We start from the raw sequence: 27,814 nt of genomic DNA on the forward strand, positions 1-27,814 counted from the left end.
AATGTACATTTCCTGAAGAAAATGTGAGTGGTGCTTGCAGTGGCAAAACTCGGCACTGGGCAGATGCTACAGTGATGCATGTAACTGCAAGAGAGCCAATCCATAAGTCTGTATAATGTTCTGGTGCGGAAGTATGGCGTCTTTATGTTGCAATGTGGTTGCTAGGATGCTCTAAACGGTTGCTAGGGTGTGGCTACACAGGTACCATGGTGATATTTGAGACTGTTTCAGGTTTCTCACCTGAAACAAAAGGGAAACCACCCTCATGTCTGTACGATGCTCTTGTGCTGAGATATGGCTTATTCATGTGTTTGTATGGTTGCTAGGGTACTCTAAATGGTTGCTAGGGTGTGATTATACAGTTTATGGGGTGATAATTAAAGACCTTTTGCCAGTCTGAGTCAAAAAAGCCCATCTCCATGTTTCTACAATATTCTGGTGTTGAAATATGGCTTGTTAATGTTGTTATACGGTTGCTAGGGTGCAGTAAGTGGTTGCTAGGGCATTATTTTCTTAACTCAATGTTTTTGTCTTGTTTTCCAGTAAAATAGCTAAAGATTCTTAAATCAAGATGCATTTACTTGAGAAGCAAAATGATTTAAGATACTGTATGTGACCCTGGACCACAAAACCAGTCATAAGTCGCACGGGTATATTTTGTAGCAATAGCCAACAATACATTGTATGGGTCAAAATTATCGATTTTTCTTTTATGCCAAAAATCATTTGGATATTAAGTAAAGATCATGTTCCATGAAGATATTTTGTCAAAATCAAAAAAATTATTTTTGGGAGTAGATATGCATCGCTAAGGACTTTATTTGGACAACTTTAAAGGCGATTTTCTCAATATTTTGATTGTTTTGTACCCTCAGATTCCAGATTTTCAAATAGTTTTATCTCAGCCAAATATTGTTCTATCTTAACAAGCCATACATCAATGGCTTATTTATTCAGCTTTCAGATGATGTATAAATCTAAAAAAAAAAAAATAAAAAAAAAAAAAAGACCCTTATGACTGGTTTTGTGGTCCAGGGTCACATATAAAGTCTTGTTTTTTTTGTTTGGTTTTTTTTTGAAAAATTAATCAAAAGTAAGTGAGTTTTAGCTTGAATCTGTCAAAGGTGTCAGAAAAAAAAAAATCATTTTAATTTATTTTATATTTTTAAGTTATTTTCTCTGACTGCATTATTTTCTTGTTTTCAGCAAAAACTCACTTTTAATACATTTTTCAGAAAACAAGATTTTGCTTCTCAAGTAAATGTATCTTGATTTAAGAATGTTTAGATATCTGTACTGGAAATCAAGACAAAAATACTAAGTAAGAACTTTTTTACGTAAGTATTTTTACCCCATTGGCACTGATTGTTTTTTTTTTTGTAAGAAAGTGAAACCTTTAATTTTGATACTTTTTCAGAAAACAAAACTTAATATCTTATGTAATTTTCCTTCTCAAGTAAATTTATCTTGATTTTAGTATTTTTAGATATGTGTACAGGAAAACTAGACAAAATGCTGAGTAAGAAATGTTTTTTTTTTTCAGTGATTTTCTGTTTTCAGCTTTTCTTCGAATTAAATATTGTGTAAAATGTGTTTAATTGATCTCCATTGGTCGACAATTGTTTCTTCTTTGTCCAAATCTACTAACAACCTTTTCAACAGACAGTAGACTTTCTTTTTTTTTCTTCCAATTTGATGTGGATTTTGAGTAAACTTTGTGTAAAATGCATTTAATCTCAGCCATTTTGTCTACTTTTTTTTTTTTTTTTACGAATTTGCTTGTATACTGTATGCACATTGCCACAACGGTCAACCCATCAGTAAAGACGTTCAAAGACAGTAAAGAAGCTACTGACGTTCCAGATGATAATGTATCTTGCACCATGCAGAGTGTTTATCCCTCCATTAGTGTTAAGCACCACAGACATTTTCCCTTTTCCTACCTCTGCCCCTGAGACAACAAATTATCTTTACACAGAGCAAAAAAACAAATCTCTTTAGCACCACAGTGGGAACATACAACAAACAAGACATACCAACACATATACACAGCACACAATACTCTGAGGTTGACCATCATAAATTCAGATATGAATGAGTTTACATCAAAAAGAAGCATAATTTAGTCGGTCTTCAGTGTAATGCTCATATGACACCCCTTTCCCAATCTAACACAGTAATTCTCATTCATATATGAAGCAATTGAGCCATGTGGAGCAAAGGTTGATACGCTAGCACCATGGAAACATGGATCACTGACAGGAAAACATACTAGGCTGCCCGCTAACAAGACAAGCAGCTTAAGTGAGCAGACTACTTTACATATTAATAAGCAGCTGGGCTCCATTTGAGTCATGCACATAAACTGCTTTGCGTTTTGAAAAGCTTGGGCCTTATTTAACATTGTTTATGTATGAGCGTACACTGATTAAAGATGAGTAACACTGCAAGTTTGATGTGACAGGGAATATTCGAGCGAGGAATTACAAACAGATCGGGGTGGTATTTTCTTGTCAAAACTAGTAAAGAGGTATAACTTCGCCTCAGTTGGCATCACATTGCAGTCAAGACAGGAAAATGGGTCTCAGAAATATTTACTCTTCAATGTCGAAGCCGATCCCTCAAGTGGCAAATTAATTTCAAATCATCGCTATCAAATGAGACAAACAAAAACGAGATCCGTGTCACGGGCTGTAAATTCAACATATATGCTTTGGGCTAGAACGCTCTGTGGCGCAGATGACAGACAAATGATGTATTGGTTTTTCAGCCGGAGCAGTTCTCGGAACTCTAGTGGGTCACGCCTCATAATTTAATCCACAGGTGAGTAGAGTATAGAGACAGGCAGGAAACGAGATAAAAAAGACTTCCCTTTGATAAATGTGCTTAGTTCATCCTGGTTGGCATCCTTGCGTTGCAACCATGGAACTGAGGGCTTCTGAAACCCATCAGATGTTCAAAAGTCATTTAGAAACATGCCACAAACCCAAGGTTTACATACTACGCAATAAATATCACTCGTGGTAAGTCCTGCGATGAGGTGCTCTGTGTTAGCCATTAAAACACACTGCTCCGACATGGAATCCAAACTTCTGGTTGTTATTCCCAAAGTCCGATACTGCTACATCTATGAGCGGAAGAAGCTCTGATCGTGGAGAGTCAATCTGCAGCACGGTCCTCTCTTGACCCTTACGAGTCTGTGGGAAGAAAATGAGACATGAGCTGAAAGAAGCTTCCTGGTTTTAAGTGTATTTTTGCTCTGAAATGAATTGCTGAGTGTATCCCTGTGAGGTTCTGCGGCTGGATAATGCATTAAACTCCTGCTGAAATAGGCTTATTTGGTGCTATTTTAGAATTAGCGTGTTCTGATTGTTTTTAGCTCCTCATGCTCCGCAGACGGAAGACTAATTTTGTGATTCATTAAAACTCAAAGAAACTAAGTGTGGGTGTGTTTTTTCTTAAGGAATTGTTAAACTAATACTTCCCATACAGACGAAATTACTGTTTGCAAACAAACACATGGTGACGGCATAACCAGGTTCTTTAGAAAAGAGCTGTTTTAGATCAGTAGCTGAAAATGGCCCCTTTTCAATTTCTATCTTGATCAATGGATTAGGACTGTGGATTTGAGCACAGATGCTTTTCATATACTCTAGCTCATCAGCTGGGAAATATTTTTAGTGTTTACTTTTACATGCCTCATTTCTTTTTAGAAATTGCACTATACTATACGTTTGAGGGTGTTTATTTACCTACCTGTGGACAAACTGGTTGCCTGAGAAACTAAAATTCTAAATACAGTTATGTCTTGTTGATAGTTTATCTAGAGCCTACATATATTTCTTCACTCCAAACCAAACCACAACATTAACAAACATTATAATTACATTATACACTACAGTTCAAATGCTCACCATATAGAGTAGTGCAGGTATGACTTGTTCCTTCAAGATTTTCCTATGGGTTTTTTCAATTTATGAGTAAAATAAAGCCTGTAGTAAACATAACTTGACAATACTTTAACATTTTGTTCTACAACGTACACTACACATTCACACCCCAAGCTGTCTTATCTACAGTAGTTACTTAATAAAAACGTATGTTTTCAAAAATGAACATGACTGCTTCAAAATGCATGTTTTCGATATGGATGTGTAATTTACGTTGTAGAACAAAATGTCAAAGTATATCAAGTTATGTTTACCACAGTTTTTATTTTACAAATGAATCAAAAAACCAACATTTTAAAGGCCAGAACAAACCAAGCCGACGCCGACAAACTAGTGACGACGAAAGCAGACTGCGGGGTTGGCTCACGTCGGCAGCGTCTGTGTCCAAAGTTGCCCTGACACACCAAACCGACGCTAAACAGCCAACGGCCTAGTAGCACGTCAGTTCTGCGCCTGCGTGAGATGAAATGCCTTTCCGAACTAGCAGGCGGCCGTATCTGAACAGCCAATCAGATGGCCTGACGGACCGACGAGCTCCGACGCCGATTCAACATGTTGAATCAGCCGAAAAAAAGCCGACGAGGACCAACTTCAGCCGATGGTGCAGAACACACTGAGAAAACTTAGTCGGCCGACGAAGAAAAACCACCCGACGGCCGACCGTCGGCTTGGTGTGTTCCTGCCTTAAAACCTCATAGGAAAATCTTGAAGGAACCAGGGGCGAATTAGTCTTCTCAAAATACCCCACAGATAATTTATTCTAGCTTGTCAAATTTGCCCCTATTTGGATGTGAGCAAAAACATGCCATTTTTGTCCGTGTCCCTTTAAATGCAAATGAACTTCTGCTCCCTGCCTGCTTTCCAGAAGAAGGAGGAGCTTTAACAGCTCACGCTTTGGTTGCTCAACAACAACAAAGATGGAGAATCTCACGCAGCCAAAATGAGGATTGTCAGTAATGGTGTTCAGCCTTACATTGTTCAAACCGGAGTCGACACTGATGGAGAGACTCAGGAAGAAGTTACAACTTATAGAATGAAACTGGATGTTTCATAAATTTATGTAGTTATTGTGGAGTTGATTCAACTCATCGACTAGCATGTGCCGTCATATGTGAAGCAGTCCGGCGTAGCATGGTAACATCACTCTACTACAACAACTCTTCCTCTTCTCTAAAGCAGCCCAACATGGCCTCGCCCCCTTTGTCGCATGTTCCTGGGGGCGGGGTTTATGTAAATTTTGGGGTTTGTGATGTCACTAACCCATGACGAAGCTCATTGTAGTCCCTACCATCCGTTTGTTGAAGTCCTCAAAAAGTGATTTCTTTAAAAGAAAATATCTCCCTTTGCATTGAACTTTGAGCATTGTAACTTTACAGATGTTGTTTAGGCTCAAACAGCAACATTACACACTAACTAAAGTTAAAAAAGTGAAATCCTAATCAAGGACCCCTTTAATATTTTTGTGAAAACTATGATCATGTTTTTTTTCAGGATTCATTGATGAATAGAAAGTCCAAAAGAACAGCATTTATTTATCTTTATTCAAATAAAGATAAAATCTTACTGACCCCAAACTTTTGTATGGTATTGTATATGTCCAACAGAAACACTGCAGTGCTGCTCAATGTCATAAATAAAAGCTTCTGGTGTGAGATCACAGTAATCTCATCTATAGAAATCACCTCACCTGACAGCCATCATACAGTGACGTTATAAAGGGCGATTCGGCTTGCGTCATCTCCTCGTCGTTGCTGCCGCGGAACCGCACGGCATGTTGATGACTGTGGCTCGTCACGTCGTACCAGCCGATGGAGTTCTGGCAGCTGTAGGTGAAGGTCTGAGTAGCTGTGGCACTGAGGAGCTTGAGGAAGGTCAGTTGGACCACGGGCACTGGGTTTCCATCAGTGTCAATGTAAGTGAACTAAAGAAGTGGGGAATAATGGGTAAGCAGCACTCAGCCTAATCAAAGACAATTCTGTAGACATTTATTGCGTGACATCCATACAAACTTGCACACCCCTGCAAGATTTTATTTCTAATGAAGGCAAGAGAGAGTGACATCTGTCTGCCTAAATCTCTATAACAAGGTCAGATGTCACACCTTACGAATGAGCTGCAAGTGAAACAGGCCTTAGCTGTTAGTCTCAAGCATCATTTAATGAGTCGAGACGGATGGAGGTCGCTGGCGTGCACTCAAGAGAGTTTGGCTTGAGGCGTTTCAGATAGAGACGCATATAAATTCCATCATATCCCTTTTCTAGACCAGACATAGCATTTTTTTTTTTATTTTCATCAAAGACACACACCCATTGAGTGATGCATCTCAGTTGATTGTTTGACAGATTGTTTGTCTCTTTTTTCCATTTTTCGGCATTTAATTTGAGAGTAAAAAGCCTCCAGAACAACTGGTCTATTTATTGCATTAGACAATACGTTTCTAACACATTGTGCACTTTTTGTTTATCGGCAATAAAGAATTTGGAGGCAAAATGCCGTGTAAAAAGGTGAATAGATCTAAACTTGGTGCTGCATACATGTTGACAGTCAGACAGTTAAAAGATGAGAGGAAAATATTTGACGAGAAAAGCACCTGTTTGCCCTTTCTGTACTGGCTGTACCAACTGCCTGGTTTTTCTTTGTTCCAGGCGGCCAACTTCACCTGTATTGAGAGATGAGGAGACAGATCAGACGTGTTTTTCTTCAGACTCCAGAAGGCCTGTTGAACTGAGACTGCAGGAAGACGTGTGTAGTGTGCGTGAGTATGGTTACCATTTCAAATCTTTTATCAGGGTGCAGACAGGTCTCCCCCTCTGCGGTGAAGTTGCAGAAAACCTTGATGGAGTCTCGATGGCAGCCTTGGTTTGGGTCAATCCAATATTCACCTAAGAGAGGGTGGATTGCAAGATCTCTTTTAAACATTCATTTAGCTGGGAAGACTTATATGGGGGCCAATTCAGTAAACTGTCTGTTTATTAATGTTTGTTACTGTTTACTCATTTGTTACTGAGTATTTCATTTCTAGTATCAATTAAATGAACACACAAAGATAAAAGCTTTTTTCTATATAAATTTTAACCATTATAGATTTCATTGGTCATTGGTTGGATTCCTGGAAAATGCATGAACTGATAAACTGTATTCCACTAATATAATCCAAGTTGCTTTGGATAAAAGTATCTGCCAAATGCATATATGTAAATGAGTTGACGTCCAAAGAAATTCATATAACCCATTTTGGGTTCTAATATTGTCATTTTAACACAAAAAAGGGAAAATTTATCAAGAACATTTTTGTTTTGATATATTCAGATGGTGTAGACAGCATTTTCAAAAGCTGATTCAAGGATCTCAGTGGAGTGGAGTGATGCTATACAGTGCCAGTGAAGTATGTCAGACCTAATGCGATTATAATTGGATTTTGGCAATATTGCGATTAAACTTTACCTCATGTAAACAATACTTTGATCAAACAAATTAAGCTCATAATCGTTGTAACCATAATTGCATTAAACTAGGTGGTGTATGCCAATTTTAAATGAAATAAACAGGCATGTAACGCATTATTACCACTCTGACCAAAATGTGCATGTGCTCGGATGTACACGGATGCCGTTTGTTGTTCACACAACTTCATCAATGAACTCTGTGACATTATTCTGAAGTTTTCTCTTCTCCAAATTGCTAAACTCTGTCAACACAACTCTCTGCTTTGTACCTTCATCCAGACGGTGCGAAGAACACGAAGCAGTGTAGGCAAACCCGGCGTTGTGATGTTCATCATGGCGCCGAATAGGCTAATATCCAGTACGTCCATAAAAACGTATTTTGAATTTGATGTGAGTAGATAAAAACAATGGCTGGTAACATGCACACTGTATGCCTATCTGAGTGTCGTATAGTCTCGCATAACCAGACCTTCACTGACGGCAGAAGGTCTGGACTCTATCGCAACTTTTATTGGCCAAGGAACGCCCAAGAAGACGTTTGACTGACATGTAACGCAACCAAACACAGTTCGTTTTGTTCCGCGTCAGGTTTAGGGGCGTGAAAAAGAACTATACTTATAGCGAATAATCAGAGTAATGAAAACTGCATGTAAACTGGAGTGAAGAGTTCTGTTCGTGTCATGTAAACATCTTACTGCGATTTAGACCTTACTCTTATTATTAGAAATAATCGCATTATTACTGTGGTAGTCTGCCCAACCACAACCAAGTACTCAGAACTGGCCTGCAAGATGGCGAACTGTGAAAATTCCATTCAGCTCATATTTTGAAATGTTACCTGATTTGCATATTTCCTTTAGTGAACAGACAGCATGTGCAAACAAAACAAGACAGGCACAACCAGCAGGCATTCTTAGTGAATCCCTCCCTGTGGAAGTAATTAATTAACTATAGGGAAATGTATGAAGCTTTCCTCACCATCTTTGTATTCTGGGTGACACAACATCAGCTCCTTGCATGTGCGGGCAGGACTCTCGAAGGTCCCGAGTGGTTTTCTCATGAGCTCCACCTCTGTTTTCATTGAGTTGAGAGAAGCGAACACCTCCTCCATGCCTTCTGGGTCAACCAGAGACTCGTCTGCCTGTAGAAAATCCTCCATGTTAAGCTGGACTACTTCCTCCTCCTCAGTCTCTGCCCTGGCTCCGACTCCTTGTCGGTTTGAGTGTCTCCTTCGCTTTTTACGTCCCTCTCTGATGGGCAGTGGCTCGATCATGGTGGCTGGTGGGCCCTAGGGAAATAGAGTGATGGAAGACATGAGGAGACAGGATAAAAGAAACAGACAGAAAAGTAAGGAGAAATCATGGTGGCTCACAGGTGGTCCAGGTGGGCCAGCAGGTCCTGTATCTCCTCTTGCACCAATGGCTCCCTTTGTGGGGGAGAAAACAGAAACAGTTTAGTCAGGCATCCCAAAATTTGGCACCTTCCTCAAAGGCCACTGCCAACTCAGCGCTTCATATGGCGATCCGTTCAGAGGGATTATCCAAGTTGGAGCAGCAGGATAAAACTTTGGCAGTGCCAATGCCTTTCACTCAGGTTTCATAACAGAAGCAAGAGCTCAGATCAGAACAAACAAATACCATATAAACAGAGAGAGGCTGAAAAACAAGATTACAGTGAATAAATAAATAAATAAATAAATAAATATATATATATATATATATACACACCAACCTGGTCTCCTTTAGATCCTTTCTCACCTATTGCACCCTACCAGTGAGAAAGAAAGTCACAGTAATGAAAAACAATATGATTTCACAAATCAATTTAAACATCACAGGTACCTTCAAAAGCAGTTGCTGTTCCACACACAAATAAATAAATAAAAAAGAAGGGCTAATGAATAAATGTAGTGAGAAAAGCAATGCATCTGAAAAGGCAACTCACAGACAACCCAGGAGGTCCAGGTGGGCCAGTAGGGCCAGGGGGGCCACCAACGCCCTATTATCGAGAGATCAAAATAATGTTTCCACTTAGACCATCATTAATTGATGTCATTCATGCTAACACTTGACAAACAATCTGAAGACAAAATAGATATCAGTTTAAATTCAAACGCACCTTATAAGATACTAGCCATGCAAGATATAATTCAATGTTTTTATTTCAAATGTTGAAACGCTACTTTCTTAGGTTTCTTAGCATTTGCTCAATGAGTTTCTGATTGACTTGTTTGTGGCGGAGAATTTACGTGCGTTACAATTGCCTACTATATTTATACATAGACAACTCAGAAAACTGTATATACACATACTGTAACGGTTATATTGTTTATAATAGCAGAGATGACGTATACATACACCGTCTCCTTTGGGGCCTTGTACTCCCTGATTTCCCGGCAGGCCTCGATCTCCTTTCTCTCCCATCTCTCCTGGAGGACCAATCAGGCCAATAAGCCCACCATGACCCTAGACAGCACAAAGAACAGCAGAGCTACAACTTGTGCACCGAGCCATTACTATTTCCACATGCCATTATTTTGCAGACACAAAGAATATTTCAGTATGAGCACAATGGCAAGAAGGTATTCTTTAAAGGTGCCCTAGAACCCTTTTTCACAAGATGTAATATAAGTCTAAGGTGTCCCCTGAATGTGTCTGTGAAGTTTCAGCTCAAAATACCCCATAAATTTTTTACTATTCAATTTTTTAACTGCCTATTTTGGGGCATAATTAGAAATGCGCCGATTCAGTGTGTGTCCCCTTTAAATCCTCGCGCTGCCCGCCCCCAAGCTCGCGACTCTATAATACATTGCATAAACAAAGTTCACACAGCTAATATAACCCTCAAAATGGATATTTACAATGTGTTCGTCATGCAGAATATCAAATAATGTAAGTATGGTATTTATATGGATGTTTACATTTGATTCTGAATGATTTTGAGGCTGTGCTCCGTGGCTAAAGCTAACATTACACACTGTTGGAGAGATTTATAAAGAATGAAGTTGTGTTTATGAATTATACAGACTGCAAGTGTTTAATAATGAAAATAACGACACTCTTGTCTCCGTGAATACAGTAAGAAACGATGGTAACTTTAACCACATTTAACAGTACATTAGCAACATGCTAATGAAACATTTAGAAAGACAATTTACAAATATCACTAAAAATATCATGATATCATGGATCATGTCAGTTATTATTGCTCCATCTGCCATTTTTCGTTGTTGTCCTTGCTTGCTTACCTGCATCAAGTCTGTTGATTCGACTGTGCTGCTCCAGACGTTAATAATGACTTGTCTAATGCCTTGAACATGGGCTGGCATATGCAAAAGTTGGGGGCGTACATATTAATGATCCCGACTGTTGTGTCACAGTCAGTGTTATGTTGACATTCGCCTGCTCTTCAGAGGTCTTTTGCAAAAATCAAATTTACATAAGAAGGAAAGGAGGAGGAAACAATGGTGTTTGAGACTCACTGTATGTCATTTCCATGTACAGAACTCTAATTATTTAACTATGCCGAGGTAAATTCAATTTTCAATTCTAGGGCACCTTTAAGAGTTTTATGGTTGGCTTTAGTGAGAGATGTAATTGTCATTTTCAAGACTACATTCTCAGCTCTCACAGGCTGTATTATTTGTGTCTTATGTAAAAATGAGCACATCTATGATGCAGTCAGGCATCATCATACCTCAAACTGTCAAGCATTTATGATGCTGTCATACCTTATCTCCTTTAATGCCAGGATCTCCTTTCAGTCCTGGTAATCCAGCTGGCCCCTATATAAAGCAAAGCCAGTCACAGAGTGCAATTTCATTGCGAGGCAGAATTTGCTGCAATCCCAAGATCATTTGTCTTCTTTTCTTAGACCAGTATTTGATACAGTTGTAGATCGATATGGGAGAGAAAGAAGTGGTGGAATCCCTACCATAGGTCCTGGGGGTCCAGTTTGCCCTGGGGGACCGTTTAACCCTTGCTCCCCCTGGAGAAGAACCAGGCAGAGTGATAAGTTCAAGATCGATTAAGCAGTCAGAGAGGTCAGTAATAAGCGGGGGTGAGTCACATGGTTAGATATCTGCTATCTACAGCAGATTGATGTACTGTAAAAAAAGATGTGCTTAGACTCACAGCAGAGCCTGGAATCCCACGCAAACCCTCTGGACCAGGATTTCCAGGGTGTCCCTGTGGTCCGACAGGCCCTGTCTTCCCCATCGGACCCTCTGCACCAGCAGAACCCTGATGAAGATAACAATATTCGAATGTAAAAACATTGTACATACTACATACAGTATGAGATTTTAGATAAAGATTTATTATAAAAGACTTACCTTTGCCCCCTTTTTTCCCTGTTTCCCTTCTTTTCCCTCAGGACCTACATGTCCCTGTTAGAAGTAGACTAGTGATTAGATAACACAGTATGGAAATCATTCTGTACTAGGGCTGTGAATCTTTGGGTAGACAGCAATTCAATTCGATTCAGGATTCATAGGTGTTCGATTGGATTCAAGAACGATTTTTGCAAATTCAGAATGATTCGATTTGAGACGATTTACATTAAAATTTTATTCGATTCTGCATTTTAATATGCATTCATAGGGTTATTGAAATATCGCACATTCAGTTTAACGACATTAAGTTCATAATTTAATTTATCATTCATTGAACTGTGCGTATGCATTTAGACACTTACATTATGTGTTTGCTCCGTCCATGCAATAAATGCATGCCCTTGAAACTGCTCAGTTACTGTCAATGACCCATTTCCTTAAAACTTCAGTATTTTATCTTATCGAAAATAACAGCGACACAATAAAAGCGGCTTGGCAGCTTTATCAATGGCTTGAACAGTTTGACTCAGGACTATTGCTGTCTTAATAGAGAACTGTCATCTGCTCATATGAACAACAGTGGCCTTCCTGAGGACAGCTCAAACGTGGGCTACTGACTGAGCGCGAGCTGCACGTATCTGTGAAGGAGAGCTGTGAGGACGCAAATGATGGCGCACAACATCTCCATCAATTCGTGCATGTAGTAATTTAATGTTTATATATTTAAAAGCACTGAATCGCTATAGAATCGCGATTAATCCGATTCTTAGCATTTTACATTGATTATTGACCGAAATTAACGATTCACGATTCAAAAAACATGTTTCAAGATCAATGCATATGCATCGTCAGGATTTGTAATCGATGCATCGAGAAAACGAGTGAATCGTTTCACCCCTATTCTGTACACAATCAACAGTGGCCAAACCCACCCTCCGTCCAGGTGGCCCTGGAGGGCCAGGCTCCCCTGAGGCACCTTGGGGTCCCTGTTAAAAACAGAATATTTGTTTTAATTACTATCACAAATGATCATCGACATCACAAAGTGCTCAAATACTCTACTTACAGCGTTACCAGGATCGCCATTATCCCCTTTAGCTCCTGGTCCACCATCAATACCCTATAACCAACAATTATTCAAATCACCATGTGAATTCACAATCAAAATGTGAAAGTCTTGAAGCCTGAATTGATTCAGGAGTTTTCTGGCACACTTACATTAGCACCTGGCTCTCCAGGGGGTCCCGAGTCTCCAGGAAATCCAAGGGGACCCTATTGAGAGAAATGGATGATTTCAGAGTAAAATCCTCCAGACAGTTTTAACTATGGGAATAGTTACTCACTGGGTTCCCTTTGGGTCCATCTGATCCAGGTGTGCCTCTGATTCCTGGGGGACCTGCAGCCCCAGAGGGGCCAGTATCACCCTTCTCACCCAAGTCACCTTTTTCCCCCTTGGCAAAGAAGCAACAAGGAAGTTAGTGATACATAGGGGATGAAATACTAATGAGAAAAAGAGGTAAAAGGAAGAAATTACTTACAGGGGGGCCAGTTTCACCCACATTTCCTGGATTCCCTGCTTCTCCGTCCTCACCCTAGACAGAGAGCAAAAGAGACAAACAAAGAGAAGAAAGCAAAAAGAAAGCAATCATTCATCATACTTAGGCTTACATGTTTACATAGTTACAGAGGCAGCACCCTCCAACAAATAAAAACAACCTCCCCCATTAATCAGGCAAACACTTGTACATAGACATAGTAAGAGAGGTCTACCTTTTCTCCCACCACTCCTGGCTGGCCCACTCCGCCCGGCATGCCCTGAGGACCCTTGCCACACAGAACAAAACTGAGTCAGTTTCATACATAATGCATGCAAGGCTGTCTCCTCTACTTGCAGTGTGTTGACATTACAGTGATGAGATTACAGACTACTGAGCACAGTCTCTGTATATATGTAATCACATTTTATTAAGCTAAAACGCCATATTGTTCAGCTTCCTCCTGGCTGAGGCGTTTATGGCTGCTGTGGCCGAGTATGAATGTCTAAACTAAAGTGGCTGCCCTGGTCTCTGGAGTCTCTCTGCTGAGTGCCTTTAAGTGGGGTGAACACATGAAGCCAAATGGGTGACCAGCACGTGTATACAGGCCGCTTTCTTCATCTCTTATCCTGACTACCTGTGCCGTGTTCATATGATGGGCACTATCACATCTCCTGTCTTCTCCAGCTCTGGAAGAGTGCTGGCGTATGGGTCACTGCCGCGTCTGTCTCTGTTCTCTCACTTTTCAATTATTAACACATGGGAGATGTTCAAAGGCGGCCATTAATAGAGGTAAATATAACTCTCTCCCAGGGATGATAGTCTAATATTCCTTAATCATTCATAGAGAAGTAAATATAACTCTTGCAGAAGGATCATATCCCACTTCTTGTTAATAATTTAACACTCAAAATCAGCAGAGGGTGGGCAGAAAGAGATACGGGGAGGATGAAAGACTGAGGAAAGAGAAATGAGGTGTCGTATGTGACCCCATAACAGCCTAGGGGGGTTTCATCTACGGCACGGCAGAGTGTTGATACACAGGACGAGTCTTTGGAGTTGTGAGACAAAGACTCCTCATTATGTCTCAGCAGTACTGAGATGTTTAACTACAAAACAACCCCTAATCAGTGCTAATATACTGTCCTGCACTTGAACCCAGGCTGATGGGCAGGAAGGAAAACACAAAGACACTTACCTCTCCTCCAATGGGTCCCTGGGGGCCACGCGGACCATGTTGTCCTGGAGGGCCCTGATGAGAAGCAGAAAGATTAAGCATTTCCTACATATCATTAGACATGTACTCTCTCTCTCTCTCTCTTTCAATCTCTCTCCTCCTCTTTCTACAATCAGCACCTTTCTCGATGTCATAGAGGTGTTTTTTTTTAACATCTCTGACATGGTGGTGACAGGCTATTACGGGCGGGCTGATTTCCTCTCTGTGTGCTGTGTCTGGGTTTTAATGAGGACCATCTTACTTCTCCATTCTCTGGTTACACTGCATGAATTTTCAACTCCTGAAGCATACCTCTTACTGCTGCAGAGGGCGGAACACGAGCCATTAATCAAACTGGCCGAAACCCATTGCTAGTGCACCGCACGCGGTCTCCACCGTGAGATATTAGTGCTTCGCAAGGCATCCAGCTGGATAGACTACAGCGAGGATCAACACCAAGGCTGAGTGTGTAGTCTCAAAAATATACAACACCCCACATTCGAGAATCCATCGCAGAGGCTTAACAAAACTGGTATAGAGAAAACTGGAAATTCAGTGGCTATGCCTTAGGGCCTGGAAATCCCATGATCCACAGCATTCGCTCATGGATGAGACATTCCCAGTGAGGTCTTGTGGCTTTGTTTTTGCTCAGTTTTGATGCACTTCATCTAATCGCGCAAGTGTGTGGAACCGTTGAGAATCTTGTTTTGCATTCCTTCATGGTTGACGGAGCCGCGAGAAGACTGTCACAAAGGAGCGCTCTCATTAGACAGCCCAGGCTCACGGTAATCTGATTAGCAGCTGTCATGCTGCCTTCCACTTCAGAACCAGCATCACTCTCTCTCTTCTGTCACTTTCGACTCACACGGGCCTGACGCTCACACACATGAATGATGCCCCAGTCTCACACGGCTTCTCTAATGGTTTCCTCATCTCTCACTGTATTATAGATCTCTACTGACTCCTATTCTACACACACAGTCCCATTCAGAGAAATGCTGTGCAGGTTTGGTACGATGGACTGACTTAGTGTGATGCTTGAGTGAATGATTATTTCCTTAATGATTAAGTTTGTACCACAAATTATGTTTTTACATTCATGTTTATGTAAGTAAATATGAGTTGTGCTTGCCTGCCTTGATGCTAGGGTGTTACGTATGGTTTTCAATTGGTATATATCTTTATGATATATTGCTCCGTAGATCTAAAGGTGATGATACACGGGGCAACTTTTTGAACAATGTTGCTGGGCAATTCTGCTGGGCAATGTTGCCATCAATGGGCAACCAATTAGGGCAACTGACTTTTGGCAGAAACCAATCAGAGAGGAGCAAATCTATTGCCAACCCAATAAATACTTTATTATTAAAAACTTGTTAGGCAATTTATTTCAACTGTCAGTTGTTTATAAAAAAAAAAAAAATGCCTTTCCGGTCTTATTTGTGATGGGAAAAGGGAGTAGAGTGTGTTTGGCAAAAGGGGGATTCGAACCCGGGTCGATCACGTCAAAAGCTACTTTCACATGCCATACTCCCTACAGCCTACGCCACTACAGACGTTAAATAGAACATGTCTTTTTAGTATTTAACTGAAAACATTCAATGGCTAAATTACAGCCAGCACACAATAAATCGGACACCTATTGGTATTTTAAGCATTAAATGAGCTAAATTCTGTTTTAGGTTGACACTTTACAACTTACCAGCGTAAAAAGATACAAGTTAACGCTCCTTTTCTTTGTTCTACTGCCGCTGAGAGGCCGCCATCTTGTTTGAATTTTTTCTGAAATCTCCAAGCCTGTCACGTGATCAGCTGCTAGCATTCTGATTGGACGATCTCAAAAAAGTGCCCATGACCTATCTAAAGCATCCAGATACAAGTTTGTTGCTCATTCTCAATGGGAAAGTGCCCAAGCAACATTGCTCAAAAAGTTGCCCCGTGTATCATCACCTTAAGAGATTTTTTAAGGGATCATCTATTTTCTCATCTGCCAGGTGAAAACGTGATTGCTTAGAACAGTGGTTTCCAAACCTGATTCTCGAGCCCGACAGTGCACATTTTGTATCAAACACCTGATTCAGGTCATCAGCAGGATGTGTCAGACAAAGCAGATATTATTATATAGTGCATTGTGGGGGGACACATGGAACAGGTTTGGGAACCACTGGCTTAGGATAGTAACAGCACAGCACAATTTGAAGTATAATTCAGGTTTGGGACCACTTGCGTGCAGAAGTTTATTACTTAGAGTGAAGGGATTTGCACATGGGACGCAGAACTGCAATTTGAGCTAGAAGTAGAATTAAAATGAATTGAAAATAATACATATACATTCATTCAATAATACATTCAATAATATATATATATATATATATATATATTTTTTTTTAAAAGTCTTACAGTTTGGTTTTTTATAGGCCTTACAGACAGACAATCAAATGTTTAAATATATAGAAATTTGTACTTAACGTCTTTATATTTAACCATTTAATGTACTAGGGTGGAAGAACACTTCAACGCAGACTACAATCAGTTCAAATTCCAATTCAGATTCTTGTGTGGTATGGCAAATTCTATTCAAATTCATTAGGTAAGCAATTCTTCAATTTTGCCCAAACCTCCTGCATGCATTGTGTAGCATTTATTTGTATTAAGAAGATTTTAAAAAGTAATTCTAGTGCCAAAGTATTCATATAAGGACTTTACAATATGCAAATCTTACCAAAGGTCCAACATGGCCACTCTCTCCCTTCTCTCCAGGGGGTCCTGGCATTCCCTAAAAAAACAGATTTAAATTTAGAGCCATACCGTTTCAGAATTAAGGTGGATTAACCCCCTCAATGAGCTGTGAAAACTATGTCCCATCTGGATGAAGATGAGCTAAGATTTTGCAAACACAGTGCATTCATGCATGCAGTCAATAGATAAGGACAGACAAGGGAACTGACAGAATGCTCAATATGACATGCAACAACTCAGGGATGCAGGTTTAAAATGGCAGTCTATTACAAATATGTCCAGCAAATCAAACAACCCTCTATTATTGTTTTCTCATAGACCCCAATTTGATTTTGTCGGTTTTGTTTTGTTTAACCTTAAGAGTCACAATGCGAAAGATGGTCTAAAAAGACAAATATATGTGGCATATCCTGTACCTGCAACCCTGTTGGTCCAGTCGCCCCTTTAAAACCACGTGGACCTTCATCACCTTTTGGGCCATACATCCCTTGCTGTCCCCGGGGCCCTGGCTCTCCATCCAGACCCTGAAAGAGACATCAGTGCTGGACTGTGAACACACACAGAATTCAAAGCAATCTCCCACACATTGGGTCACACACACACACACACACCACACTTATACGTACTGGTGAACCTGGCTGTCCAGCAGGTCCTTGGCTCCCGGGCGGCCCTGGGGGACCCTGTGAGATAAGATACAGAGATGCAGTGTTACATACCTCTAATGAAATTTCATGTAATAATCAGTGCTTATGACAAGATAGAGATAGACGCTCACCCCCTCTCCTTTGTCTCCTTTGCTGCCTTTCTGCCCTGGTCCTCCTGTTTCCCCCTGAAAAACATACTCATGCCCATAAATAACAACTAGCATGAACATGCACAACTGTTGAAAAACTATTCAAAGCTGTACCTTATCTCCATCTTCTCCAGGTGGACCAGGTGACCCTGCTGCACCAGGTAATCCCACAGGCCCTTGTTCTCCATCTCGCCCAGCTGGGCCAATCGGACCTTTCTCACCCTGAAGAGGAATGGAGGTAATTACTCTTGAAGCTACTCTTGCACAGCAGTAAATCTTATCATTTCACAGACTACAATATCCTGATGACTCTCACCGGCTCGCCCTTCTCTCCCATTGGTCCAGGGGGGCCGACACCTCCTGTACGACCAGGTTGACCAATGGCCCCTGCAGGTCCAGAGGGTCCTCTCTCTCCTGTGGCACCCTGTGCAGACAGAGAAATGCAACATTTTAGTTAGGTGAACTATATTGTGGGAAATACAGAAATGATAATGGAAAAATCACTTACAATTAGTCCTGCAACACCAGGGGGGCCCTCTTCTCCCTTCAGACCAGCAGTACCCTAATAAACCATAAATGTAAGAAAGGGGAGCTGAGAATCCACAAGTCACAAAATCCAACAGCAACTGCTATCTGCCTATTTGTACAAAGCCTGCTTTCATATTGGAACAGTTGTGAGTTACGCAAAGGCAGCAGCCATCACAGTGGGGATTATGAGAAGATATTCTCTCAGATATGCTGAGGTACGTTACCGGAGTGCCAGGTAAGCCTCTTTCTCCTCTGAATCCACGACGACCAGCAGGACCACTCTTCCCGGGAAGCCCTGCGGGGCCTGGATCTCCCTGGAAACCAGAGAACACAGAAAGATGGATCTCTGTTTCCACAACTCTCTAACTCATTAGGAGTCATCCATCACTCTTTATAGGCACTGGGTCATGCTGGGAGCTCTATTCATATTGAATGAGCAGAAACATATGGAGTGTAATGAGCAATGTAACTTATAACTAGATGAATGTGTTTGGTGTGTTTTGTGATGATGATGATTCTAATGCTGATATCTAACCTTGGTTCCCTCTTTGCCTGCAGCTCCTGGCAGACCTTGCTCTCCAGGGGGTCCTGGGGCACCTGGGTGTCCCCTGTCACCAGTGGGGCCAGTCTCCCCAGTTTTGCCCTGGAATAGGAGATAAGTGAGACTAGGGCTGCTCGATTATGGCAAAAATTATAATCACGATTATTTTGGTCAATATTGAAATCACTATTATTTAACACGATTATTGCTGAGCGATATAATCAAAGTCTTATTGCATATTATAAAACAGTTAGTTCCAGTCCTTGATTCTGATTGATCAATAGCTGTGTTTTATTCAAGATAAACCACGGCTATGACCGCTTCACCCAACGGTTCTGTGTATCACTACACAACACTCTATAAGCAGCCACTCTTAGCAACGTAAAACTGTTTTCAATTGATATTGTTCATTGAATCTTACTCTATTATGTAGAAGAGTATTGTGAGAAAGAGATTGAGTGAGGGAGTTTATTACCTGCATTTAGATTTAGCATTTTCCTTCAGGTCAGTCCTATGTTCATAATAAAAAATCTGTTTAAATGTCCGATGTATTATCTTGTCGTTTTAACACTTAAGGGGTTTTCCCGTGACTGACAGCGCTAGTCAAAGCATTTGTCAGTTGTGTCTTGTTCCATGTTCATAACAATTCAGTCTTTTCAATATAAAAGTCTTCGCTACTGACTGACACACTCATAAAGATCTAATGGTGTAATAATGTAACTTCTGTTGCTGTTCACAGTCAGGGACTATTTTTTCCCGGCGAAAGGAAGGCTTTTAGTGAAACTTTACTTCATGAAAGCTGCATTGATAAATATTTTTGGCTTTAATATTTGTATTGTGTGGTAACCGTTTTATGAAAGCAATAAGGTACTCGGGGCTAGTGCTGTATCGTGAATAAGTCACGGCCGAAGGGCTTCGCGTCGTGCCTAACAACGCCCTTCAGCCAAGATTTATTCATGATACAGCACAGCCTCTCGTACCTTATTGCTTACATATGAGTAATTTTAGATATCAGTAAAATTTCACAATTATCAATAAGCTACTTCAGCAAAAAAAATGAATACTAGGTCAACTAATGTAGCTACAGTAAGTAAAATGTCCTCAAAACAGTTACAGAAGACAAGTAAACAGTCAGCAATACAATAAGAACAAAGAAACTAATTACAAACAAAATAGACAAATAAATACAACAGAACAAAAATACAAATTAAACAGAGAGCACATCTTCCTGAAAAACATAAAGCACTAACAGTGGTATTCTGGTAAGTAATAGCCTACAACAGAAGTAAACAAATGTAAAATAACACTGCATAATCTTCACTCTTTACATTAAATGTAGATTCATCCTTATTAAAGTTACAAAAGTTACTCATTAAACACAGTAATTTTATCTTTGTCTTTTGCTTTTTGATTAGCATTAATGACACAAGACTAAAGCAGTAATATTGGGCTGCTGTCACTTTAAGAGCTGCACGGATCCAATATACTGTTACACACATATTTTCTGTGAGCATTCACTTAAGATATTTTGACATTTTTGTGTGTAGGTTATTTGACCGAATCCAAAGCCCACAGTATACTTTGCTTATGTACGTTCCGCTCCGTCTCGGAGCGCACACACAGAAAGCTGCCTGGGGAACAGTGTCTCTTTCATGGCTTAATGTGCTTTTAATGACACTGTTTAATATTAGGCATGTCCTGCAGTTTAGCAACAGTAGACTGCATTTTACAACACTCACTTATTCAGCTGATTTAGATGTTAAGTTTGGCTTAGGAAGGAACTAAAGTGCACCGCTGTGAAGGAAAGGATGTTGCCCTGGGCAGAATGTGGCAGTGGAACAATAATCATTTTACCTCAATTATCTCTCGTTTGGAAGTCGAAATCGAAAAATCAATTATGATTAATCGCACAGCCCTAAGTGAGGTAGCTTTATTGGATCAGATCAAACATTCATAATTGGTGAATAGTTTCAAGGAACTGAACAAAGACCAAGCTCACCTGTGGTCCAATCACTCCTGCAGGCCCGGGGGGACCCGTCTTTCCTTGAAATCCCTATATGAAAACAATTGAATGTGAACATTAAAAAAAACTATTTCAGAAGCAAAACCAGCTGATCTTAGCCTGCAAAATTTGCTTTTCCTACTGTTTATAAAATAACTAATTACTAATCAATGTATCTAGTTATGGGAATTCATTTAGACCTGTAAGGTTAATCAACCCCTGTCCCAAATGCTGTCCCAAATGCTGTCCTAAGCATACACTTGAGATGTGATGCCGCATATACTGTCGGGTAGTAGCTTGCTGTGAAGTCTGCACTAGCTCGGCATTAAGGGCACATAATGACTCTTATGAGCACTTGTAAGTCATTAAATAACAAATGGGACACACTTGGCGCTTTTCCATCATGTAATACTACTCGGCCGGGCACGGCACGGCACGCTCGCTTTACTTTCGGTTTGCTTTTCCAATGCAGTAAGTACCGTTGGTTGGGATTATAGACTAATTGTTACAGTTGCACCGCCTCTACTGCCGTGGATCTGCTCCTCGTCTACCAGTGAGTCTGCACATCGTCTACTGACCACAATACAGCCATTTCTTTTTTCAAGTTGTGTGTGATGGTTGTTTAAAGCAAGTCGTTTCGTGAACAAATGATACTGCGGTGGCTGTTGCTGACTATTTAAATCTAGCGGGTTTGGTGTCTCGTGTTTCAAATCCAATGACGCTGGTAGTGATGATTCTCTCTGACCAATCAGTGATCTGCAGTGTTTACGCATCACATTAGTATCGGCTCGGCTCGGAACCTCCACCGAGGTGGTACTATTTAAGCGAGCCGTACCGAGCCGTCCCATGCAGTGGAAAAGCGCCAAAAAGTGAGCCGTATCGAGTGGTACCGAACCGTACCATGCAGTGGAAAAGCGCCAACTGTGGTCTCAGTGTCTTTGCTCAAGTTCACAAGTGTCCCTTAAAGTGTCTTATTTGTCATTTAGAGATTCAGAAGAGTGCTCACAAATCACATCAAATGTGCCATTTGAGACATGACCTTGGATACCTTTCTTTGAAATTATTCTTTTTAAAATATGAACTGACTTACTGGTTCTCCCCGTTGGCCTGGGTGACCTGGCAACCCGTCCTTTCCCGCAGGGCCCTGAAAAGAGAGAACAAAAATGTAAGAGATATTCTCTCTTTCATCCTCTCAAAGAGTTTTCTTTCTTTACTGGTCACTTACATTTGGTCCCTTTGGCCCAGCCTCTCCATTGCGTCCTTGTGGTCCTTGAGGGCCCTAAAGCAGAGCGGAAGAAGCATTTGGTATTCATTTATCTTCGGCAATGAAAAGAAATGTGAAATCTCACATTAGTCTGGTAGATTGACCGTGTAATATGAGGAGAATTGTAATAGATAACATACTCTCTCTCCTGTGGCACCTTGTGGGCCGTCATGACCAGCAGAGCCCTGAGCAAAGAAAGAGACATCACATGAATTTAAACATATACAGTACCATCTATTTAAAAGGGATTCTATAGGATCCTTATCTGTTTGAGGATGGATTTCTTACCTTGGCTCCTGGCTTCCCTGTCGGTCCTCGTGCTCCTCTTCCCCCACGTGAACCCTGCGAACAGTAGGAACCAAATGTGCAAATATGCTTAGAAGCAATGCATGATTAAAATGATTGTTCAATCAATTACTATTGGCTGTTTCCTCATTAATCCCTGCATTTGTATAGTGTAAAACAGCTGAGGTGTCACATTTCATTAGCATGCTAAAGACTTACATTTGGACCTCTTTCTCCATCAGCACCGGCCTGTCCAGCAGGTCCCTGTAAAAAAAAAAAATTAAAAAATTAAAAAAAAAGTATATAAAAAAATGAGCACACACACATTAATGCAGCAGGGTGTGTGTAACCCCTCGGACAGTGTTCAATGGCAATGGCCTCTCACCCTTTTTCCTTTCTCTCCTTCCAACCCAGCTGTTCCAGGAAAGCCCAATGATCCCTGTGGACCAATGCGAAGGTTAATCAATTACCACATTCCATTCATTAATCAACCTCTGCATTTAATTAACCACAAATTAACCTCTGAAGTCCAATTACCATAAATAAGCCAAATAATAATTGCAGCTTCAGATAAGCTATTAATAAAACAGCCTCTAAATGGCCATTAATCATCCTCAGTAAAAATGTAATATGGAAATATAAATATACCATGACTGAGACCTGCGGCTTTCAGATTTCAGTGTAAAAATCAGGTTATTGTAATTTCAATAATGGTGCTTTACCTTGGACCCCTGCCTGCCGGGATATCCAGGCAATCCTGGAACTCCAAGTTTGCCCTGCGCATGAAATGAGAAGACAGAAAATTAAAGAAAGCAAAAATAATGGGAATAGACTGTTGGTATAGAAGCAGCAATTACCTTTTCTCCAGCAATGCCCGCAGATCCAGTCTCTCCCAGGGGTCCTGACTGACCCTTCGGCCCCTCTGGTCCATCTTCACCACGATTTCCAGGAGCCCCATTATCACCCTAAGCATGCACACACACAAAGTTACTTTTAAATCTACAAATAAAATATACACCATACTATCTTTTTTTTCCTAATTTTCTGAACAAACTGTGAATGGTCAAAAGTATGAAGTCAAAGGTTGAGATTCACTGTTCTAGGGTGTTCTGGATGGTTGTTTTGCTGTTGCTAAGTGTTTTTTAAACAAGTATTGCTAGGGTGTTCTGGGTGGTTGCTATGGGGTTACTAGGGTGTTCTGATTGGTTGCTAGGGTGTTGTGACAACAGTGCTTTAATAAAGTAACTATGCCAATAATAATAATAATAATAATAATACTTTTTGCCTTAGCAAGCACCACTAATTACGGCCTATTCAGGCTGAATAGAAAGACTCACTCTGTCTCCTTTAATGCCCATTTCACCCTTGGCCCCTGGGAAACCATCTTCACCCTGTAACAGACAAAAGGAATTCAATTATACAGATCCGCCATCAGATTGCTCCACACAGATGAAAACATGGAAAACAGACACACTCAGGAAGCGGCAGAGAAAATCATGCATCAAGTGAAGCCACTATCAGTAAAGACTGTGCCTTATCTCCACACTGATAACTGAACTTGTTGTCTTCTCTTCCCTTGGCTTTGTTATGAGAAAACAAGTGGATTATTTTTTTCCTCTCACCTTTTCCCCCTTGCTACCCTTCAGTCCCCTCACCCCATCTGCGCCCTGTTTTGAAAAAGAACAAAATGTATCAGTGTGTGCCACAGGGATCTCTGCACAATCTCCAAACCTCAGTTAGGGAACGTTCACCTGAAAGACAGAATGATTTCTTGACATGAGTATACCAGCACTGACTGTTTCAAGTAATAATAGTCACAGCTTGCAAAATGCTGGAGGTAAGACATACAGGTACAAATATAAACACCATTGTGACAGAACATAGACATAGACGATAATAATCTGGATGACACCATCAGAGTAGATTTATGTGCAAGCAGGATAAATCCGTTTTTTATTCTTTGACCACATGCTGAAGGCATCACAAACAAGCCCAGACAGGTTTCGTTTTCCTCCTTGTTGTGATTTCGACTGTCCATCACGAGTGCTTCACACTGTCAAGGTTTCTCCGTGGAGAATTAAACAGATCTACCTGAGCCAGTCGTCTGCCATGCACCCAAAGTCAGACTGTCAATCAAAAGTCCGCCATCTTAGACCAAATGTCTTTGAGTGTCTTTGGAGCTAACCGAACAAGCTGCAATCTCAAAACTGCTCACCTTCACTCCACGGGGCCCGGGATATCCAACCGGCCCTTGTGCTCCTGATAAACCCTGAATAGAAGAAGAGACGGTGTCAGTTTAATGTTCAGGCAGTGAAGGGGAAAACACTGCACTAACAATACCCTGTCATTAATCTACGATTGAACTATTGCGGCCCATGTGTGCCAACGACAATGCGTTAGAATGAACACTCAGTGCTGAAGACGTAGCGCGAGGGTTCGAGGTGAAAATGAAACAATGGCCGCACAATGCCGATGGCTTGATTCGAGTGTGCAATTACTGCGATAGCGCACACATAAAAGCACGCCGTTATGCTTTGTGGACAGTGATAATTTAGCGACTGCAGCTGGAGCGCCTGTAACAAAAGGCTTCAGACAGAGGGGACCGTGAACAGGGCAGCGCTTTTCTGTGTGGTGCCGCATTTAGACTCTTGGCTCTCTCCGTTTCCTCTTTAAATTGTCACTGCTTATTCAGGTCAGTGGAGCACAAGTGTGTGTGCGTGTGTGATTGCAACCCACCTGGTGTCCCTTCTCCCCAGGGGGTCCCTCTCTTCCAGGATGACCCTGTGATTTGAACAGGATAACCAGGTGTTAGCATGACAGCGGGCTGATTAGGGGACATCCTGTTTCTGTGAGAGAGCTAATGAGCCAACACAAAAGGCCAGGCCTGGACTAAGGACTCTGCATCATCGCTTTTTCAGCATTCTGTGCATGAAAATTATGCTGTGAAGATTTATTGGGAATGTTTGTGGTAGATGCCAATATGTACATGTCTGTATGCACCATAGTGCCCCCTGCTGGCTGGTAAGAATATTTAAAAAATAATAATAATTTCAGAAATTTAGTCCTATGATGGTTTTGGAGAACAGTACTTACTGGAGGACCATCAATCCCAGGTAGGCCCTGCATTCCAGGTTTGCCCTCGGGGCCCTGTTTTAAAAAACACACACACATGCTTAATATTGAATCCTTGATCCAAACCACAAACCAAAACCCCCTTTATACCCAGCTTGTTAACTGCAATCAATATCCATAATGTGCTTAGGCACATTTGAGAGAAGATGTGTGTGTGCATGTGTATGTGAAGTTTCGCTATTGGTTATCTGTCTAGCTTCATATGGAAATCTGAATAAAAGCACACACACAATGCTTACTCACCCACACTCAATGTTTCTTTTCAAATACTATCTACTAAAGGGTCAAAGGTCAGTGTTTTAATATTGAAATAAAGCAAGACTTGTGGAGTTTACCTTCTCTCCTGGAAGACCTATAGGCCCCTGCTGACCAGGGAAGCCCTGAAAAAGAAGAACATAACACTTTATTCAATGGCAAATCAGTGTGTTTTGTTCTAACAGTGCATATTTGCATTGCTGTTATGGATTCATTAGGCAGCAATGAAGTGAAGATGGATGTATACCTGTATGCCTGGGTTTCCCTGTTGACCTGAAGGTCCGGGTTCGCCAGAGGGTCCCTGCGAAATGGGGAAGAATGATGATAATCATTATTTTGTAAAGCCTTTAGTTTAGTGAAATCCTTCTGGGAAGAACCTATTATTATGATTAAAATTGATAATTTCATGTATATTCTCTCTTTTTCACTTTCTGAAAAAGATTTATAGCACTAATACCACAAATTCATGGGAAAAGTATGTGCATTATTGGTGATTTATCTTTGCGTTTTATCACTCTCTGGTTGCCACAGAGAACGATGGAAAATATAGTTTTGTTGTGCAAAGATGCCGCCTCATAAACTGGCTAAATGAGTAGTATTTCCTGCCAGGCTTTATAACTGATCTTAATCAACAGTACACAAAGTGCATACAAACTAAAATGTACAGTCAATAAAAATGTAAAGGAATAACTTGAGCTCTATCTGTGGCATGCTTTTGATTACCCCAATTTGTAACCAATATCAATTAGCTTCTCTTATGATTCTTTAATTGGAACGCCCCCAACTCTGAAAGTCAGGGCTCAAAGAAAATCCCATCTTGGCACTGGTAATTAAACCACTGTGGTTGCCATTCAAGTGAAATCATCTAGTAAATACTATCATTCCGACATGACTTGAAGGCAGTAGATGTCAGCTGAATAGATGAAGAATTGAGGTAACTTTCCTCTACAGTTCTCAAGGGCTCTGTTACCCTGTCTGCCAGAGCAAAAGACCCTCTACGGGTTATTTCTCAATGGTGACAACATCTGACATGTTGTTTTAAACAACCACACTAAACCTCCAGCTGCTCTTTTCTGGAAGCTATTTTGTCTGCAGATATTGTGTAATACATGCGTAGAAAACTTCATAGCAGACTCACCATGTTGCCCTTTGCCCCTTGAACACCGTCGACGCCTTGAATTCCCTAAAAGTAAAACACAAGGTTTTGTTTCACAATCTTATAATAGTATCATGTTGTGCATGCAAACTAGCCATAATGTAATTCTGATGGATGGTAATTTTTTTACCTGCTGCCCAGGAGGACCAGGTGGACCTCTTGGCCCCACAAGTCCTCTTAGCCCCTGTAAAGAAAAAACAATGAGAAACTCATCATAAACTCCCATTAACACAAATTTCAAGTGCGGTATGATCGAATAGTGTATCTCTACAGTGTTGTTATATGCACGAGGGTGCTTATGTACATCTGTTTAAGTTTGTGCTGATGTGTATGTTTATATATATGTGTATAGATCCCCTTGCCTCTTGTATGTGCATGTCTGTGTGTGTATGCATGGCTGGCGTGTGTGTTTTGTTTTTGTCAGTCTTGGTCTTTGTACACCGGCCAAGCCACCTGTTCCAGAGCCACATCTGTGATCTCCAGGGAGGTGATTGATATGGAAATATAATCATGCAGGCCAGGATTTCATCTCTTCCCTCCACCAATCTCCCAGCTCATCTATCTCCATCCCCGCATTTATCTCTACAGCATCTCTCTTTCTCTCGGCAGGCACGGAGCTGTAATAGCGCTCAAGTCCCT

General features: G+C 40.8%; 1 protein-coding gene across 1 annotated transcript in view; it reads right to left on the reverse strand.

Moving 5' to 3' along the window:
- Positions 1-1,688: 1,688 nt before the first annotated feature.
- Positions 1,689-27,814, reverse strand: part of col5a3a (collagen, type V, alpha 3a) — a gene marked incomplete at its 5' end in the record, with an annotated part of 49,806 nt that continues 23,680 nt past the window's right edge. The window contains 47 exons of the mRNA XM_048188446.1: positions 1,689-3,197; positions 5,638-5,871; positions 6,541-6,609; positions 6,720-6,832; positions 8,375-8,684; positions 8,769-8,822; positions 9,128-9,163; positions 9,341-9,394; positions 9,754-9,861; positions 11,127-11,180; positions 11,330-11,383; positions 11,530-11,637; positions 11,730-11,783; positions 12,662-12,715; positions 12,796-12,849; positions 12,948-13,001; positions 13,073-13,180; positions 13,268-13,321; positions 13,500-13,553; positions 14,463-14,516; positions 17,203-17,256; positions 17,636-17,743; positions 17,846-17,899; positions 17,995-18,048; positions 18,127-18,234; positions 18,329-18,436; positions 18,521-18,574; positions 18,765-18,854; positions 19,076-19,183; positions 21,081-21,134; positions 22,174-22,227; positions 22,309-22,362; positions 22,488-22,532; positions 22,636-22,689; positions 22,852-22,896; positions 23,018-23,071; positions 23,355-23,408; positions 23,490-23,597; positions 23,970-24,023; positions 24,255-24,299; positions 24,848-24,901; positions 25,369-25,413; positions 25,726-25,779; positions 26,100-26,144; positions 26,267-26,320; positions 27,158-27,202; positions 27,306-27,359. Coding sequence (XP_048044403.1) covers positions 3,051-3,197; positions 5,638-5,871; positions 6,541-6,609; positions 6,720-6,832; positions 8,375-8,684; positions 8,769-8,822; positions 9,128-9,163; positions 9,341-9,394; positions 9,754-9,861; positions 11,127-11,180; positions 11,330-11,383; positions 11,530-11,637; positions 11,730-11,783; positions 12,662-12,715; positions 12,796-12,849; positions 12,948-13,001; positions 13,073-13,180; positions 13,268-13,321; positions 13,500-13,553; positions 14,463-14,516; positions 17,203-17,256; positions 17,636-17,743; positions 17,846-17,899; positions 17,995-18,048; positions 18,127-18,234; positions 18,329-18,436; positions 18,521-18,574; positions 18,765-18,854; positions 19,076-19,183; positions 21,081-21,134; positions 22,174-22,227; positions 22,309-22,362; positions 22,488-22,532; positions 22,636-22,689; positions 22,852-22,896; positions 23,018-23,071; positions 23,355-23,408; positions 23,490-23,597; positions 23,970-24,023; positions 24,255-24,299; positions 24,848-24,901; positions 25,369-25,413; positions 25,726-25,779; positions 26,100-26,144; positions 26,267-26,320; positions 27,158-27,202; positions 27,306-27,359 — 3,537 coding nt within the window. The remainder of the gene's footprint in view (positions 3,198-5,637; positions 5,872-6,540; positions 6,610-6,719; positions 6,833-8,374; positions 8,685-8,768; positions 8,823-9,127; positions 9,164-9,340; positions 9,395-9,753; positions 9,862-11,126; positions 11,181-11,329; positions 11,384-11,529; positions 11,638-11,729; positions 11,784-12,661; positions 12,716-12,795; positions 12,850-12,947; positions 13,002-13,072; positions 13,181-13,267; positions 13,322-13,499; positions 13,554-14,462; positions 14,517-17,202; positions 17,257-17,635; positions 17,744-17,845; positions 17,900-17,994; positions 18,049-18,126; positions 18,235-18,328; positions 18,437-18,520; positions 18,575-18,764; positions 18,855-19,075; positions 19,184-21,080; positions 21,135-22,173; positions 22,228-22,308; positions 22,363-22,487; positions 22,533-22,635; positions 22,690-22,851; positions 22,897-23,017; positions 23,072-23,354; positions 23,409-23,489; positions 23,598-23,969; positions 24,024-24,254; positions 24,300-24,847; positions 24,902-25,368; positions 25,414-25,725; positions 25,780-26,099; positions 26,145-26,266; positions 26,321-27,157; positions 27,203-27,305; positions 27,360-27,814) is intronic.

Source organism: Megalobrama amblycephala, linkage group LG1 (genome assembly GCF_018812025.1).
Source record: "Megalobrama amblycephala isolate DHTTF-2021 linkage group LG1, ASM1881202v1, whole genome shotgun sequence".
Taxonomy (NCBI): domain Eukaryota; kingdom Metazoa; phylum Chordata; class Actinopteri; order Cypriniformes; family Xenocyprididae; genus Megalobrama; species Megalobrama amblycephala.